The 17,414-nt window shown below is 41.2% G+C and overlaps 1 protein-coding gene across 1 annotated transcript; it reads left to right on the forward strand.

Moving 5' to 3' along the window:
- The first annotated feature begins 16,215 nt into the window (after positions 1 to 16,215).
- Positions 16,216 to 16,794, forward strand: LOC133805839 (uncharacterized mitochondrial protein AtMg00810-like). The gene has a single exon (XM_062243991.1). It carries the CDS (start codon positions 16,216 to 16,218, stop codon positions 16,792 to 16,794), a length of 579 nt encoding a protein of 192 aa, XP_062099975.1.
- The last annotated feature ends 620 nt before the right edge of the window (positions 16,795 to 17,414 follow it).

Consider the following 17,414-nt stretch of genomic DNA (forward strand, 5'->3'; position numbering starts at 1 on the left):
ACGTTTAAATTACGTTGCAATCACGTGTTATCAAAATAAAACGACTTTTATAAACATGCCTTACAAGGAAGAAACAATGATAAAAATATTAAAACCTAACAAAGCTGTCTTATTACTGATGGTATTTTTTTAGATGTAGAGCATTCCAAGCCTATGGGACCAATTTTCCACTTAACCAAGCTAGTTTGAAGGTTCCTTCATGAAATATCTCCACGATCTAGTAGGTTACTTTCCAATTCGGTCCCAATACACCCTCTTTATGATCTTTGTTAGCCAGAAATTGCCTTTCGGAGCACCAAATCCCCCAGCTCGAGTCTACGCCCTTTGACTTTTGAATTAAAATAGCGAGTAACTCTTTGTTGGTAATGGGCGAGCTGAAATTGAGACTCCTCTTGCCGCTCTTCGATTAAATCCAGGGATGCATTGAGCTGGTCATGGTTTCGATCCTGGTTGAAATTTTTCTGCTTATGCGACGTCACTAAGGCCTCGACTGGGAGCATAGCCTCACTTCCAAAATTTAAAGAGAAGGGAGTGTGTCCAATGCCCAGAGTACTTGCGGGAGTTGCTCAGGCCATAGACCTTTAGCTTCTTCTAGTCAATTTTTAAGCTCGCCTTTAGGGTTGTGTTTACTACCTCAACCTATCCATTAGCTTGAGGGTACGCCACTGAAGAGAAACTCTTATTTATATAGTACTTCTTGCAAAAATTTGTGAAAAGGTCACTATCGAATTAAGTTCCGTTAACGGACACGATCTTTTTTGGGAGTCCAAAGCGGCATATTATGTTTTTCACAACAAAATCTAGGACTCTCTTCGAGGTTATAGTCGCTAGGGGCTCAGCCTCAACCCATTTAGTAAAGTAGTCAATGGCCACAATCGCATAGCGAACGCCTCCTTTTCCAGTTGGCAATGAGCCAATTAAGTCGATCCCCCATACAAAAAATGGCCAAGGTGACGAAATCATGGCTAGCTCCTAGGTGCTGCTTAAGAGATTGTGGCAAAACATTGGCACTTATCGCACTTTTGGACATACGAGGTCGAGTGTAACATCCCAAGTTTGCTAATTAGACTTAGCGCCTTGATTAACGTGGCGGGAGGGCATAAATGGATATTATGTGGTTTTTGTGATTATAAATACATGATTATGTGAATTATATGAGTTATATTATAATATGACTTTTTATGCATGTTTAAGTGTATTAAATATGCTTGTGGGCCTGTTTCTGATTAGAATGGCATTTTTTGTAATTTTGACCCACTGAGGGTATATCTGTAATTATATGTGCTTTATGATTGAGACCACATTATTATGTGGATATATTTGAGCTACTTGGCACAAGGTGAACTTAGTGAGCAATGTAGCGGAAAAGTCACAACGGGAATAAATACCCGACTCGGGGTGACCTTAGGGGTATTTTGGTAATTTGGCACATTATCAGGATTTATTGGGTGATGTGAATTAATTTGGTGAATATTTTGGTGTGTTGAAGTTACTTGGGAATTTATGGTGTTGACGGTGAAATCTCGTCAACGATATAAGGTTAGAAAACTAAGACTATATTGCCAAAGGTATCTCAGAAGAAGATGGAGAAAACTTGAAAGAGTAAATGTGTAGAACTGCAATGGAGTCAAAATTGTATATTACTTAACATCCTTAGCATACAATCAATTTTCCAACCCCTTTTCTAGAGGGGTGATGATCTATTTATACTGGAGCTCTAATGGCTCCTCATACATTGTGGTCCCAGGGGACAAGATTGTACATAGGTACATTGTCAGGGTAGTGGCACAGGTCGTGGTGGAGCAGAAGGTTATGTCGGCCTGGTACATAGTCAGAGGTATGCATGTAGTGCTTCCACTCTCTGTACAAATCCGTACCTCCACTACTTGTAGGACACAGATGTCAGAGTCATGCCTTTGCCCTCTTTCAGGGTTGTACATCCCGTGCTTGTACATTTATTCATCCCTAGTGGTCCCCTTTACCTAAATATCTTCTCTAGGTTTCTTTATATTTTAGTAAGTGTCGATCCATACTTCTTTTATCCCGTCCTTACCTCCAGGTAGGAGGCCTGGAAATAGGCATGTACGAGGCTTGGGGGTGGGTCTCACAAGGCAAGACCCTTGGTGCCTAAGCGAGTATCCAGGCATGACTTGGGCATTCACGAGGCATGGGGATGGGTCTCACAAGGCAAGACCCTTGGTGCCTAAGTGAGTACCCAAGCATGACTTGGGCATTCACGAGGCATGGGGATGGGTCTCACAAGGCAAGACCCTTGGTGCCTAAGTGAGTACCCATGTATGACCCGGGCATTCACGAGGCTCGGACATGGGTCTCACAAGGCATGATGGGGTTGCATGAGGGCCACAAGACAGTGGTGGCACGAGGCTCCTTAGAGTGGTCATACCTCGCGAGACGCACACGAGTGTGGTGAGGTGTGTCTTGCTGTGCGAGGCATTGGCACGCATCTGGGTCGCGAGGCACGCGGGTGAGGGTAGCCTCGCATAGTGAGACCCTTGTGGCCTTGGCAGGCGCATGCGGGGGAAGGGCAGCCTCGCATAGTGAGACCCTTGTGGCCTTGGCAGGCGCATGCGGGGGAAGGGCAGCCTCGCATAGTGAGACCCTTGTGGCCTTGGCAGGCGCATGCGGGGGAAGGGCAGCCTCGCATAGTGAGACCCTTGTGGCCTTGGCAGGCGCATGCAAGGGAAGGGCAGCCTCGCATAGTGAGACCCTTGTGGCCTTGGCAGGCGCATGCGGGGGAAGGGTAGCCTTGCATGCGGGGGAAGGGTAGCCTTGCATAGTGAGACCCTTGTGGCCTTGGTAGGCACATGTGGGGGAAGGGTAGCCTCGCATGCGGGGGAAGGGTAGCCTCGCATAGTGAGACCTTTGTGGCCTTGGTAGGCGCATGCGGGGGAAGGGTAGCCTCGCATAGTGAGACCCTAGTGGCCTTGGTAGGTGCATGCGGGGGAAGGGTAGCCTCGCATATTGAGACCCTTGTGCGTGGCCGGGGGTGCATGGCGCGAGGCCCTTGATGCGCCTGCCCCCTTGTGACACGTAGCTTGGCCTCTTAGCCTAGCAAGGCCATACTTCACAGCCCACAAGGTGATGCTTCCCTTGGGATAATCTCCCAGTTTCACAAGACTTACAGGTCTGAGCCTGATAATGTGACTAAGTGACCTATAGCCTTGTATTTTAACCATTTACTGGGGATTTTTTTCTTGGTGGATTTTTGGCATCCACATATGGTATAATTTGAGGATTATTGGGAATCTCAAGAAAATGACTAAAATGCCCTTGGTTTGGTCAAAGGGGCATTGACTTGGGTGAGGCTAAATTGGTCCTTTTGACCCTTGGCCTGAGCCATGTTAGCCAAAATCAGAGTACTTTGGCTCATACATGTATCTCTCTCTCTCTCTCTCTCTCTCCCTCCTTCCTTCATTTAGGGGTTTTCTCTCAAGGCTTGGATTACTTTGGGAGTTGGAGGTTAATTCTTGAAGATTGGTTGATTTCTTTTGGGAAGTTGAGAGTGATTGGAGTTTAGGGAGCAGTGAAGTTCATCACCAATCCACAAATTTCAGATTTGGAGGTATGATTTCTGTGAATTTAGAGTTCTTCATGTTCTTGAGTTTTCTTGAAGTCTTGAAGTGTTTTCTTTGAAATTAAGGGTTCCAGGAAGTTTGAGTTGGTATTTTGAGGTCATGAACTTGTTAATACTTGTTTGGGGAACATTAATCTACAGCTAGGAGGTCAATTTACTTGGGTAATGCTGATTTGAGTTTGGGAACCTTGTTTGTTTGAGAGATGGGTTGTGAGACCCGAAATCTCTATTTGAGTTCTAATTGAAGTTATGTTGAAATCTTGGTGTTTTGATGTTGTCTGAAATGTGTTATAATGACTTAGGGACTAATTTTGGGCTTTGGAACGCATTTGGGATGAGATTTGTTGATTTGAGTTGCAGAAAACGCAACCTAGAATTCTGGGTTCGCAAGGTAGCGCCCCTGCGCTATGCATGGGGAGAGCTTGGGGTGCCTCTGCCTAGTTAGGGTGCCCCTGCCCTTGGAGTGAGCACCCCTGTGCTATGCAGGGGAGAGCTTAGGGTACCTCTGACCAGTTGGGGCACCCCTTCCTTTGGAATGGGCGCCCCTGCCCTATGCCCTTTTTAGCATGGCTCATTTTTAGGGCTTGGGAAGGACTTGGGGGACTCAGGGGGACGATTCCACCACCCCGTTTGGTGGAATTTGAGGTCTCGAGAGCACAAGATTGGTCCCGGAGTTTTTTTTTAAAATTGGAACTTAACAAGGATATCATTTATGGTTCTGACTAGGGTTACCGCTAGGCTCAGGGAAGGATCATGCTCGAGGTCATACTCATTCTTGAGCACAGGACCAGAGGTAAGAAAATGACACCCTAGTTGTGATTAGGGCTCGGGCCCTGTTAATGAGCATGATTATAATTATGCTTATGATTGCTCGATTAAGCATGCTTGAATACATTATATTTGATTATGTAATAAGTGAATTGTATGCTTTATTGTACCTGATCTGAATGCTCGGCTTATGAGCCAAGGTCGGCATTATGCATGCAGAACACAGGCCGCTATGGCTGGGCCACTCTGGGAGTGCAATATGCACTTGTCTAGCTCGGATGCCACTTGAATAAATAGAAGTGTAGTATGCACTTGTGTGACTATATCGTCGCTTAAATTGGAAAATGTGCCTGCTTGAGTAGGGTTATTACTGCTAAGAATGTTGTTTATACTTTATTGCTTATCTAAATCTATTGATTTAAGTTTTCTTGCTGAGCCCTAGCTCACGAGTGCTATATGGTGCAAGTAAGGGTAAGGAGAAGTTGGACCAGCCATGAGTTGGAGAGCTTTGAGGGTGATGTGTACATATGCAATTTACTCAACCGCCATGGTCGAGGTATCACAAAGGGACTAGGGTTGGACCCTATTTTTCTGCTTAGGCTGGATTATTTTGTAATCTTTTGAGTTGTAAATAACTTTTAAACTTTTATTTTGGGATCTCATGTACATACTGAAGCTTTTAATTAAAATATTTACTTCTTTGACCAAAATTTTTAATACCTGAACCATTAGTTACTTTAATCACACGTTTAAGTCTAAATGACTCATTTAGAGAGTCCAGAACTATTTTAAACACACATTGTAATGGTCGTAGATTAGTAGGGCGTTACATCGAGTCCTTCTTGAGTGTAGGCTAGAAATAGCCTTGCCTTAATACTTTTAGAGGCAAGTTTTCCCCCCTAACATGGTCTCCACAAAACCCTTCGTGTATTTCTCGAATGATAGTTTGCTTCCTCGGGCAGAACACATCATAGGAGGAGCAATGAATGGCATACTGTGGGACCCAATAGAATAATTTTGTTGAATTCTTTCAATCATCTAGTAGTATACCAATCGTGAGGTACTCGACAATAGGATTCATCAAGGCTGGTACTGTGTAGATTACTCTGACTTCCACTACCTCTTTCGCGATACTTCGTGTTCTAAGAATTCTACTGGGACTACATTTAATGTGCCTGCTTCCTTGGTTGTGGCGAATTGAGCTAGAGCATAAACATTAGTGTTCTGTTTGTGAAGGATCTACTCGAAAGAATAGAACTCAAATTTAGACAATGCATCTTTAACCTTTGCAAGGTAAGCAACCATTTTGATTCATCGGGCTTGATATTCTCCTAATATTTGATTTACAACGAGCTGAGAATCGTTGTAGCACTGAATTTCCTTTGCCTTTTAGTTCTTTTGCCACTTAAACTCCTGCCAATAATGCCTCATGCTCCACTTCATTGGTGGATGCATCAAAACCGAACCTCCGAGCTGTAAGGAATTGATGCCCTTCAGGCGAGATTAGGATTATCCCAGCCCCAACTCCGTATTCATTGAGCGATCCATCAACAAAGAGTTTCCATAATTCCTACACTGGTTCCCTCATTGGTTCGTCCTGGTAACCCGTGCATTCTGCCACAAAATCAGCAAGCACTTGGCCTTAGATCACAGTCCAAGGCTTGTAGCTCAATGGCCCACTTCAACAAACATCCCAATGTTTCAAGATTTTACAAGATCTGTCTTAAAGGTTGATCGGTGAAGACATGGATTGTGTGGGACTGGAAATACGGCCTGAGCTTTCTCGAAGCCAGGATAAAACAAAATGCGAGCTTTTCGATCAGAGGGTATTTGGATTTAGCTCCGAGAAGTCCCTTGCTCACGTAATTAACCGGTTTCTGCGTTCAATTTTCTTCTCGAATTAATACAGCGTTAATTGCTTTCTCTGTTACTGCTAGGTATAAGAACAAACATTCCCCACCAACCAATTTTGATAGTATAGGGGGCTCTGCCAAGTGTGTCCTCAGGCCCTGAAATTCCTGCTCACATTCTTCGGTCTTCTCAAACCGTTTATTTCCCCTAAGAAAATTCTAGAAGGGGAGACAGTTGTTTGTGGATTTTTAAATGAAGCTATTTAATGGTGCGACCTTTCCAGTTAGACATTATACTTCTTTTCACGACCTAGGCGAGGTATTTCCAACAACGATCAGATTTGTTCCGGGTTTGCCTTAATCCCCCTTACATTGACTATGAAGCCTAAAAACTTCCTGGATGAGACCCTGAAGGTGAATTTCTGGGGGTTCAGCTTCATGTCGTATTTTCTCAGTACGCCAAAACATTCTTCTAGGTCAGAGACATGGTTGTCGGTAGCTTTTGACTTTACGAGCATATCATTGACATACACCTCCATGTTTTTTCTAATCTGGTGAACGAACATCTTTCTGACCAGCCTTTGGTAAGTAGCACCAGCATTCTTCAGTCTGAATGACATAACTTTGTAACAATAGACGTTATGCTCGGTCATAAAGCTGATGTGCTCTTGGCTCGCAGGGTTCATCGCGATCTTGTTATATCTAGAATATGCGTCCATGAAGGTCATGAACTCGTGACCGGAAGTTGCGTCTACTAGCTGATCAATTCTAGGTAATGGGAAACAATCATTAGGGCAGGCTTTATTGAGATTGGATAAATCGATGCAGGTTCTCCACTTTCCATTAAGCTTCGAGACCATAACAAGGTTGGCTATCCAGATCGGATATTTAGCCTCCTTGATGAACTCGCACTTCAATAAGCGAGCTACCTCTTCCTCCAAAGCTTCTCCTCGTTCTTTTCCCAACAGCCTTCATTTCTGCGCCTTTGAAGGTACATTTTTGTCCTAGTTTAATGTGTACATCATCATGCTTGGACTAATTCCTACCATGTCCTCACGCGATCAAGCAAAGACGTCAAGATTTCTTCTCAAAAACTAGACCAACTCCTTCTTTCTTTTGGATTCGATATTTTTTCCAAATTTCACCACTTTCGAAGGTACTTCTCAGTCGAGGATGATTTCCTCTAGCTCTTCTGAAGCCTGGAGCTCAAATCTATCTTGGCCTAATCTTAAATTAATTTCTTCGGGTTGGGCGACCTCATTTCCGACTTTTTGAGGTTCTTCCACCTCTCTGGCAACTACCATTGCCCGAGGTTTCTCATTCTCCTCAGTTATTACCATGGTTTTCTGCCCTAGTTGTTATTTTCCCTTCATGGCAATGCTATAACATTCCCATGCAGGGATTTTATCTCCTCTCACGGTGCATATTCCTGAGGTCAAGGGGAACTTCATGGTTAAATGCGGAACTGAAGTTATAGCTTCAAATGCCATCAACGCAGGTCTCCCCAAAATTGCGTTATAGGCGGATGGACAGTCAATTACTACAAAATTGAGCATTTTAGCTACAGCTTGTGCATCATTCCTTAATGTTACCACGAGCTCAATCGTACCTATGGATGCCATTCCCTCTCCCGAAAATCCATAGAGGGTCATTGAGGTCGCTTTAAGATCGGCTATAGATAGCCCCATATTTTCAAGGGTGGACTTAAATAACACGTTTACGGAGCTCCCATTGTCGATCAATATCCTTCGTACTCTTCGATTGGCGAGCTAGATGGTTATCACCAGTGGGTCATTATGCAAGAATTGGACGTGGCTAGTGTCCTTTTACATAGAAATGATTTTTTTCTCCAGTCGTCGTTGCTTTGATAACCTCTGCTCTGATAAAACTTCGACGCCATTATGTATCTTCAGCTCCTAGATATACCTTTTATGTGCTCCGCTGCTCGTTCCTGCCAAATGGGGCTCTCCAGCAATATTAGCTATTTCCCCTCCTTCAACAAGAGGAAGGATAATCTGATTTCCTTGATTTGGTTGAGGGTTGGCCTGGCTTGCCTGAGCTGGCTGAGGGTTTTGTCCCGCTGGTTGACTAGGAGCTACCATGTTTCTAGCATATTGTGCTAATGTTCCAGCCAGGATGAGAGTCTCGATCTTATCTTTCAGCTGACTGCAAACGTCAATTTTTTTTACCAATGTCATTATGATACTGACAGAAATTAGCTGGGTTTCTCTTCACCCTTTGATGCTTCATGGGCTCGGGCTTCATCCATGGGAGGCGAGTAGAGTTAGCTAAATAAATATGCTTTCGTGTATTTGTTAAATTAGTATAGGCGGTGTAGATGGAGGTATATTTATCCCCGTGCTTATTTTTCATGGACCCATTCTGCTTGCCCTCACCATTCCCTTTCCATTTATTGCACCCCGACTGGTTATTCTGGGTAGAGGGATGAGCCACAGCTGCATCATCCGTTGCCACTCTAGCGGGCTGAACGGGTGTCTGGCTGGTTCTTGCGATAGCAAACTCGGCCTCTTCTAAATTTATCCATTCTTGAGCTTGAGCCAATAATTCATCTACACTATTCACCCCTTTTCTTTGGAGTTCTTTCCATAAATCTCCTCCTACGGTAATTCCTGTCCTCATAGCCATAAGCTTAGAGCTATCATCAGCATCTCTGTCTTGGGTCGTTGCATTTGTGAATCGCTTCATATATGCCTTTAGGTATTCACTGGTTTGCTGCTTGATGTTATCCAATTAATCAGCCTCTACTCGGGTCTCTTTTGAAGCCCAAAAATGTCTTTTGAACTCGGAAGATAGTTTTTTCTAAGAGAAGATTGAATGTTTTTTTATATTTATTGAACCACAGTTTGACTAGTCCAGTCAACGTTGCAGGGAACATAATACACCTTAGGTCGACGTTTACATTGTGGGCCATCATCAACATGTTGAAGGTCCCTAGGTAATTGGACAGATTAGTGGTTCCATTATACGTGGGTATGGTCAGCATCTTGAAGCCAATAGGATACAAAGTTGCAACAATATGGGGAGCAAAAGGCTCGAGCTCCTCATCCGAATCACAGTCATCAATGTTCTTTCTAGACATGAGCTTTTTCATCTGCTCCTCCATTAAGGTCAGCCACTCAAGGGTTGGATCCTTGGTATTTAGGTTGATTGGGAGCTGGTTACCATCTCCCACCCTATTTGTTCATGTTATATGGGTTATTATCCCTCCAAGCTTGGCCTTGGTTAGGTAGGACATTCCCATTATCACGTACAACAGACAGAGATGTATGAGTATAATAACTCAAATCATCATGGCGAGTTGTATGTCCTCTTTGTGTGGACGGAGTGAAGACTTTGTGCGGAGCTTAACTGATTCCTTAGATTGCTCGCGTTGCTGCCTCTGTGGTGGCTCTCTATCCAATAGCTCGCATTCGAAAAGCTCATAGCTCATAGCTCATGGCTGGGATCGAGGAACCGGATTATTGGTGCGAGATCGTGTGATATAAGTATCTTCTGAAGGAGGAGGATTTCTCCTGCTATCCCCTCAGGCTGAAGCATTCCTCTGTGAGCAAGGTAGCGTCGGATGTCGAATCAGCGATGGAGGATGCCTTATTGGTGAAGCTATCCTCGTTCTGTCGGGATGCACTAATTATCTCGCCCCTAGTCTACTCCAATTTCCCTGGTTGGAGGCATGCAGACTTATTTCTCTGTGTCAAAGCTGCTAGGCAAGCCACAGGTGGATTTGATGGGACGTCTCTTCTCCTTGAGTTGGCTTCACTCACCCTGTCTGGCCAAGATTATTCCTGGGAGTGTGAGTTGAATTATCATTCCTGCGAGGGTTGGCATGTTGAGTATTTTGTGGAATCTGTTCAGAAGGTACGGAACTCGGGGTCGCAGTTCGGACAGAATGGCTGAAGTTAGGTCGATGATTCCTATGGGAATTGGCCGGTAAAGTATTTCGCAGAGTTCGTTCATGGGGTACGAAACTCGAGGTTGTCGTTCAGACAGAATGGCTGATATTAGGTCAATTATTCCTGTGAGATCCTCTTTGCCTCCTTCCAAAATTAGCATCGGTTGTAGGAGGGGTAATTGAGCCAAAATCTCCTTAATTTTCCTATTGTCCTGGGCAAGGTGGTTCCTTAGTTGGGAATTTTCCATCTCGATGGCTGTCAGGTACCCAAGATGGGGATTCGGTAGGTGTGAGGCCGAACTTCCAGCATCATCCTGGTTCACATGTTGTTTTCCAGGACAACGTTGTGCGGATGTATCTTCTCCAGTGGGGATGGCCGTATGATGACCCTCTTGATCATCAGCTTACTCTGTTTTATTATCGCGCATAGAATGGGTGACCACCATAATGATTGTTGGGTTGAAACTTGTGTGAGAATTCAAGCCTAATCTGCTCTCAATGAAAGCACCAATCTGTTGATGTGGTTTTTCGACAGCAGGGGATTTAGAAATCCAACAATAGAGAGATTAGGCTTTTTGTAAATCGAATGTATAATAAATAACAAAAATTAAGAACACGACGCATTCACACGGTTTTACATGGTTCAATGGTTAAATCTACCTAATCCACAGGTCACTCTTATTGATCTATTTAGGACTCTTAAGGAATGTTTATGACAATTTTAGCAAAGTTTTTGCATGCAGAAAGTCGATCCCTTTTTTTGTCCATTCCCTTTGTATTTATAGGAGATTCTCATGGAGATTTTTGGGTATCCGTACGTTAATATGGTAACTTACAAATTTGGGTAACTTCCCATTTACTTAAATACATGATTGCCTATTAAATTTATATCCATTATATCGTGTAATAAATACATAATAAATTCTGGGTCTTTCTGAGGCGTTAGAAGAATCTCCGATTCTTTTGGGATCCTTCACTATGCATCATAGCCAGGCTTTCACATGCTGACACACTTCTCGAGCTGGACGTTGAAGGACTAATCTAAACTGGCATGGGTCACGTTTAGAGTTTCATGAGGGCGATCCGGGCGATGTGTACCTCAAATTAAGTTGTTGTCGCAAAAAGCGATTTGGAGACTATTTTGTTGTCGTAGGCTGTCAATTTGACTCGAGCTGCTCACTCCAGAGTTAACAAGATACTCGATATGTACGCTTTCTTCACACACTTGTCTGCCAGCTATACTCCGTACCGAGTAATTCAGGTCATATTTTTGGGGTACAACATAAGGATGACAAAACTTCCAAGAAAAAGCAACCCAATGGGAATGCTTTCATTGTGGAGTTGAGGGTCATTGGAAGAGAAACTGTCCTAAGAATCGCTTAGACCTAAAAGAGAAGAATAAGAAGAAGAAGAAGAAGAAGGAAGGTAAATATGATTTACTTGTTTTAGAAGCCTGCTTAGTGGAAGATGATACATCATCCTAGATTGTTGATTCTGGTGCCCATAACCATGTTTGTTTTTCTTTACAAATTCTTAGTTCTTCGAGGGAGTTTGCTGATGAGGATATGACTATAAAGGTTGGCAGTGTTCAGGTTGTCTCTGCCAAAGCAGTTGGAACAACCTATTTAGAATTTGTTAAAATTAAATTTCTTGTTTTGGACAATGTTTATTTTATTCCTGATTTTACTAGAAACTTAATTTCAGTATCTATGGTGCATGAACAAGGTTTTGATATTTCTTTCAATAATAATTTGATTGTTATCTCAAGATCTGGTATTGAAATATGTCATGCAAAATTCGATGATGGGCTGTATAAACTTAAGGCAGAAGAGTGATCTGTATACAACTATGGAATGTTTAAAGTTGCAAACCCAAAGTCTATTAAACATCAAAAGATTGATTCCAACAGTGAAACATATCTATGACTATTGACAGCTAGGAAATCATAGAATTACCGTGTGATAGGCTGGCAGTTTTTATTGTGTATATTATCTTTCCTTAGTTAGAATATTTCAATTAAATGTAAAGACTTTATTGTATTCTTGTATATCCTATAAATATTGTTCATCAAAGTGAATTAAATATCAAGTTTTATTACCAAATAATATCTTTTGTCTCTGAATTTATTCATGGTACCAGAGCCAGGTTCGATCTTCTACGGATCACTCTATTTTCTCCATTTTTTCTGGCGGCTCCTCTGTTCTCCAACAGCTTCCAGCCGCTCCCACCAGGCGTTTGTCCAAGTTATCCTCCTTTTAGACGCTCCCACCAGCCAGTCCAATTTTTCCAGGCGTTCAACTTTTGCGACAAAGGTGGTTCAGTTGAAGGTTGTTCTCTTCTTAGTCCGGTAGAGTTCATCTTCTCAGGTGACGTCCAGATTTTCAATATCATATATTTTTTTTCTTTCTTCTTCTCTGCTTCAGTAATGTCAACCATTGAGGAAGCTATATCCCATACCACTGGGTCCATCAATTCGACCCATTCAGACACCACATCTCTAGCCCCAACTCAATCCAGGTTGGCAGCTAACAAAAGTAACACTGATAGTATTGAGTTTAGCAACAGGAGTGAAGGTTTTGGTGTATTCAAATCCATTGGTTTATGTAAACCCTTTTGCAACTAGTCGAGCTTTGTATCTCTCAATAGATCCATTCGCATTATATTTGATTGTGAGCACCCATTTGCATCCTATCACTCTTTTATCATATGGTAATTCCACTCCTTGGGGTCTCTCTATAGCCATGATAGTGGTTCTATACACAACACACAAACTTGAAGGGAAGAACTATTTGGAATGGGCACAATCTGTCAAGATTGTAATACGTGGTCACGGTAAGCTTGGATACATTGTCGGTGACCTCCCTGCTCCTCCCTTGAGTGATCCAACTTACAAGGTATGGCAGACTGAAAACTCTATTGTTCTTGCCAAGCTAATAAATTTGATGGATCAAAAAACTAGTCGCGGGTATCTTTTCTTCAAAACTACAAAAGAGGTATGGGATGCTGCTAGAAAAATATATTCTAACCTTGGGAATACTTCTCAAATATTTGAGATTCGTACCAAACTAAAGGAGATAAAACAAGGTACTCTGACTGTGACTCAATATTTTTCAGATTTACAAGATTTATGGCAAGAACTTGATATCTACCTCAAGACCACGCCATTATGTGTTGCGTGTAGTATAATACAATGACAACAACTAGAAAAAGAAAGAGTGTATGAGTTTCTTATTGGGTTGAATAGCAACCTTGATGAGGTTCTCGGTCACATAATCAATCGTTCTCCTCTCCCTGATACTGAAGAAGCATTCTCTGAGGTTCATCGTGAAGATGCATGACGCCGAGTCATGCTTAATGCTTCTGATTCCTAACCTCTAGAAGGATCAGCTCTTGCTGCCAAATCTAGTTCATATGAAAAATCCAATCCTGATCCAAGGCCAAATCGCAAGGGAGATAGACCTTGGTGTGACCATTGTCAACGCCATGGACATACTCATTCTACTTGCTGAGAAATCCATGGAAAACCATCCAACTGGACTCCACAGCGTCACAATGACAAAAAGATGTACCAAACTCAGACCTAGGACACCCCCTCCAACACTACTCAGGAAACCACTTCACTCCCATTCAATAAGGAACAACTTGCTCATTTGTATACTCTTCTGAATTAGTCATCTCTCAATTCTCCATCTGGTTCTAGATCTCATAGTGTATATTACTCTATTGCACACTCTGGTAATCTCTCTTCTACTGTAAAACATTTTCAAACACCATGGATAATTGATTCGACTGCTTCTGATCACATGACTAGTTTATTTCACTTATTTGAATCCTACTCTCCATGCTAGCGTCAAGATTGTCGATGGTACTCTTTCTCCTATTACATGCATTGGTAAAATTAAATTTTCGACTAATTTAATTCTAAATTCAGTCCATCATGTTCCTTATTTAAAATGCAATTTAATCTTTGTTAGTAAGTTAACTTCAATTTCAGGAACTATCATCGGGGAGGACAATTGGCAGTGTTAGAATTCATGGTGGACTTTATTTCTTTGAAATCGTTAACAAATAAAAAGGCAACAGCCTAGTTGTACTAGTTTGGCTTCAATTTTATCTAATTTTGTTTTCGTTTCTACTTTCAATTATGTTTCTGTTTAAAATAAAGACAAAATTATGTTATGGAATTATCGACTTGGACATCTAATTTTTTTAATATTTAAAACATTTGTTTCCAACATTGTTTTTAAATAATACTATTGAGTCTTTCCAATGTGTCACATCTATCAATTTGCTAAGCATACTCGATCTGTCTTTCCTTAGAAACATTATACACCAACTAGTCATTTCTCTTTAATTCATAGTGATCTATGGAGACCTTCCAAAGTCACTACTTCCAACGGTCATCGTTGGTTCATTACATTCATTGATGATCACACACATCTCACTTGGGTCTATCTACTAAAACACAAGTCTGATACACATGATGTATTTCAAAATTTTCATAATATGATTCAAACACAATTTCAAATACCTATTTGAATATTACGACCAGAAAATATGATGTGTCAATACCCCTCAACAAAATGATGTGGCTGAACGAAAAAATTGTCATCTCTTCTAAGTGGCATGGGCTCTAATTTTTACTATGCATGTTCCTAAATATTTTTGGGGAGATGCTACTCTCACCGCTGCATATCTTATCAACCGCCTCCCGAGTCGACCACTTCATTTTAGGACACCCATTCTGTTCTTCTTGCTTCCTATCCTCACATCTCCTCTGGCTCTCTTCCTGTTAAAACTTTTGGGTGTACCGCCTTTGTTCATGTACATCCTCGAGATCGTACTAAACTTGACCCAAGAGCCATTAAAACCATCTTCCTTGGTTACTCTCCTACTCAAAAAGGTTACAGGTGTTATTGTCCTCTCACAAAGAAATCTTATGTCTCCTGGGATATCACATTCTTCGAAAGTACTTCATATTTCTCACCCACTTCGCTTCAGAGGGAGAACAATACTCATCATAATGAAGCTCAATGGTCGTGGGGGTAATAGCTTCCTCTTGATTCCTCTATCTAGCCTCCAAACTTGACTCCCTCTATCCAGCCTCCAAGCTTGACTCAAATTCAGCATATCCAAAATCTCAAACTCTTGCTCCATCTTCTAAGTTAGATGAAACAGATATACATCCATCAAATCAACAACAAGAGTTTCGTGTTTATTCTAGACGAAAAAGCAATAACCAAATCATGAATTCTCAGCATAGTCAAGAAACCAATCCAGTGGTAGATTCTCCTTCTCCAAATATGTTAGGTAATCCTCCTTCAAATACTAATTCTGATCTAGACATTCCTATAGCATTGAGAAAATGAACTAGGTCTTGCAATCAATATCCTATCTCCAAGTTTATTTCCTATTCAAATTTGTCATCTCCATTTAAAGCTTTTACTTCTAGCTTGTCAGATATTGTTATTCCTAGGAATATTGAAGAAGCACTTAAGATTTCTGAATGGAGAACAATTGTTTATGAAGAGATGAGAGCTCTAAAAAAAACTGAAACTTGGAGATTAGTGGAATTACCACCTGATAAAATAGTGGTAGGATGCAAATGGGTGTTCACAGTCAAATATAATGCGAATGGATCTATTGAGAGATACAAATCTCGACTAGTTGCAAAAGGGCTTACACAAACCTATGGAATTGACTACACTGAAACCTTCGCTCATGTTGTTAAACTCAATACTATCAGAGTCTTACTTTTGTTAGCTGCCAACCTTGATTGGGAGTTACATCAAATAGATGTAAAAAATGCTTTCTTAAATGGGGAACTAGAAGAGGAAGTCTACATGATGCAACCCCCAGGATTTGAAAAGAAAACTCCAAATATTGTCTGCAAACTCAACAAATCTCTCTATGGCCTAAAACAATCTCCTTAGGCATGGTTCAATCATTTTTCGAAGGTAGTCAAGGATCTTGGCTACAAACAAGATCAGACTGACCATACTCTATTTATTAAACACTCGGGAAAAAGAGAGATAACTATCCTGATTGTATATGTTGATGATATAATAGTTACTGGCAACGATACCAAGGATATGACTTTAGTCAAAGGATTATTAGCGAAAGATTTTGAAGTCAAAGATCTTAGGACACTAAGATACTTCCTGGGTATGGATATTACTAGAAGCAAAAGAGGTATTTATGTCTCACAAAGAAAATACACTTTTAATCTTCTCAAAGAAACTGGAATGCTTGATTGTAAGGCTAGCAAAACTCCAATTGAACCCAGCAACAAAGACCAAATTCTTAAAGGAGAACCAGTTGACAAAGGAAAATATCAACAGTTAGTTGGAAAACTCATTTATCTCTCACTTACTATACCAGACATTGCTTTTGCGGTAAGTCTAGTAAGTCAATATATGCATGACCCACGCCAAGGTCACCTCAATGTTGTATATCGAGTTTTGAAGTATTTGAAGGGAACTCAAGGGAAAGGGTTGTTTTTCAAGAAAACTATTACAAGAAAAGTCAAAGTATTCACTGATGCAGATTGGGCCGGATTGATTGATGACAGAAAATCTACATCAAGATACTATACTATACTATGGGGCAACTTGGTAACATGGCGAAGTAAGAAACTGACTTTTGTTGCGAGAAGCAATGCAGAAGCTTAATACAAAGCCATGGCACATGGAGTGTGCGAGGCAGTGTGGATAAAAAGACTATTGGAAGAATTGAAGATTAAGTATGAAGCTCCAGTCCAACTTTACTGTGACAACCAATCTACTATTAGCATTGCTCACAACCCAGTTCATTGTGATAGAACAAAACACGTGGAAGTAGACCATCACTTTATTAAGGAAAAAATTGATGGAGGAGTTATCAAAATCGAGTATGTGCACACTGATCAACAACTTGCAGATATTCTTACCAAGGGATTATCTAAAAAAGTTTATGATTTCCTTATGAACAAGCTTGGACTCATCAATATCTATAGTCAAGTTTGAGGGGGAGTATTGACAGCTAGGAAATCATAGAATTACTGTGTGATAGGCTGGCAGTTTTTATTGTGTATATTATCTTTCCTTAGTTAGAATATTTCAATTAAATGTAAAGATTTTATTTTATTCTTGTATAGCCTATAAATATTGTTCATCACAGTGAATAAAATATCAAGGTTTATCACCAAATTATCTCTTTCATCTCTGAATTTCTTCAATGAAATTTAAGATTGGGCCATATTGGTTTGGATAGAATTTAAAGACTAGAAAAGGAGGGACCTTTAAAAGAATTA

The sequence above is a fragment of the Humulus lupulus genome, chromosome X, assembly GCF_963169125.1.
Source record: "Humulus lupulus chromosome X, drHumLupu1.1, whole genome shotgun sequence".
Classification (NCBI taxonomy): Eukaryota; Viridiplantae; Streptophyta; class Magnoliopsida; order Rosales; family Cannabaceae; genus Humulus; species Humulus lupulus.

Coding starts and splice junctions, on each gene's coding strand:
- LOC133805839 (XM_062243991.1), top strand. CDS start 16,216: ATGACTTTAGTCAAAGGATTATTAGCGAAAGATTTTGAAGTCAAAGAT.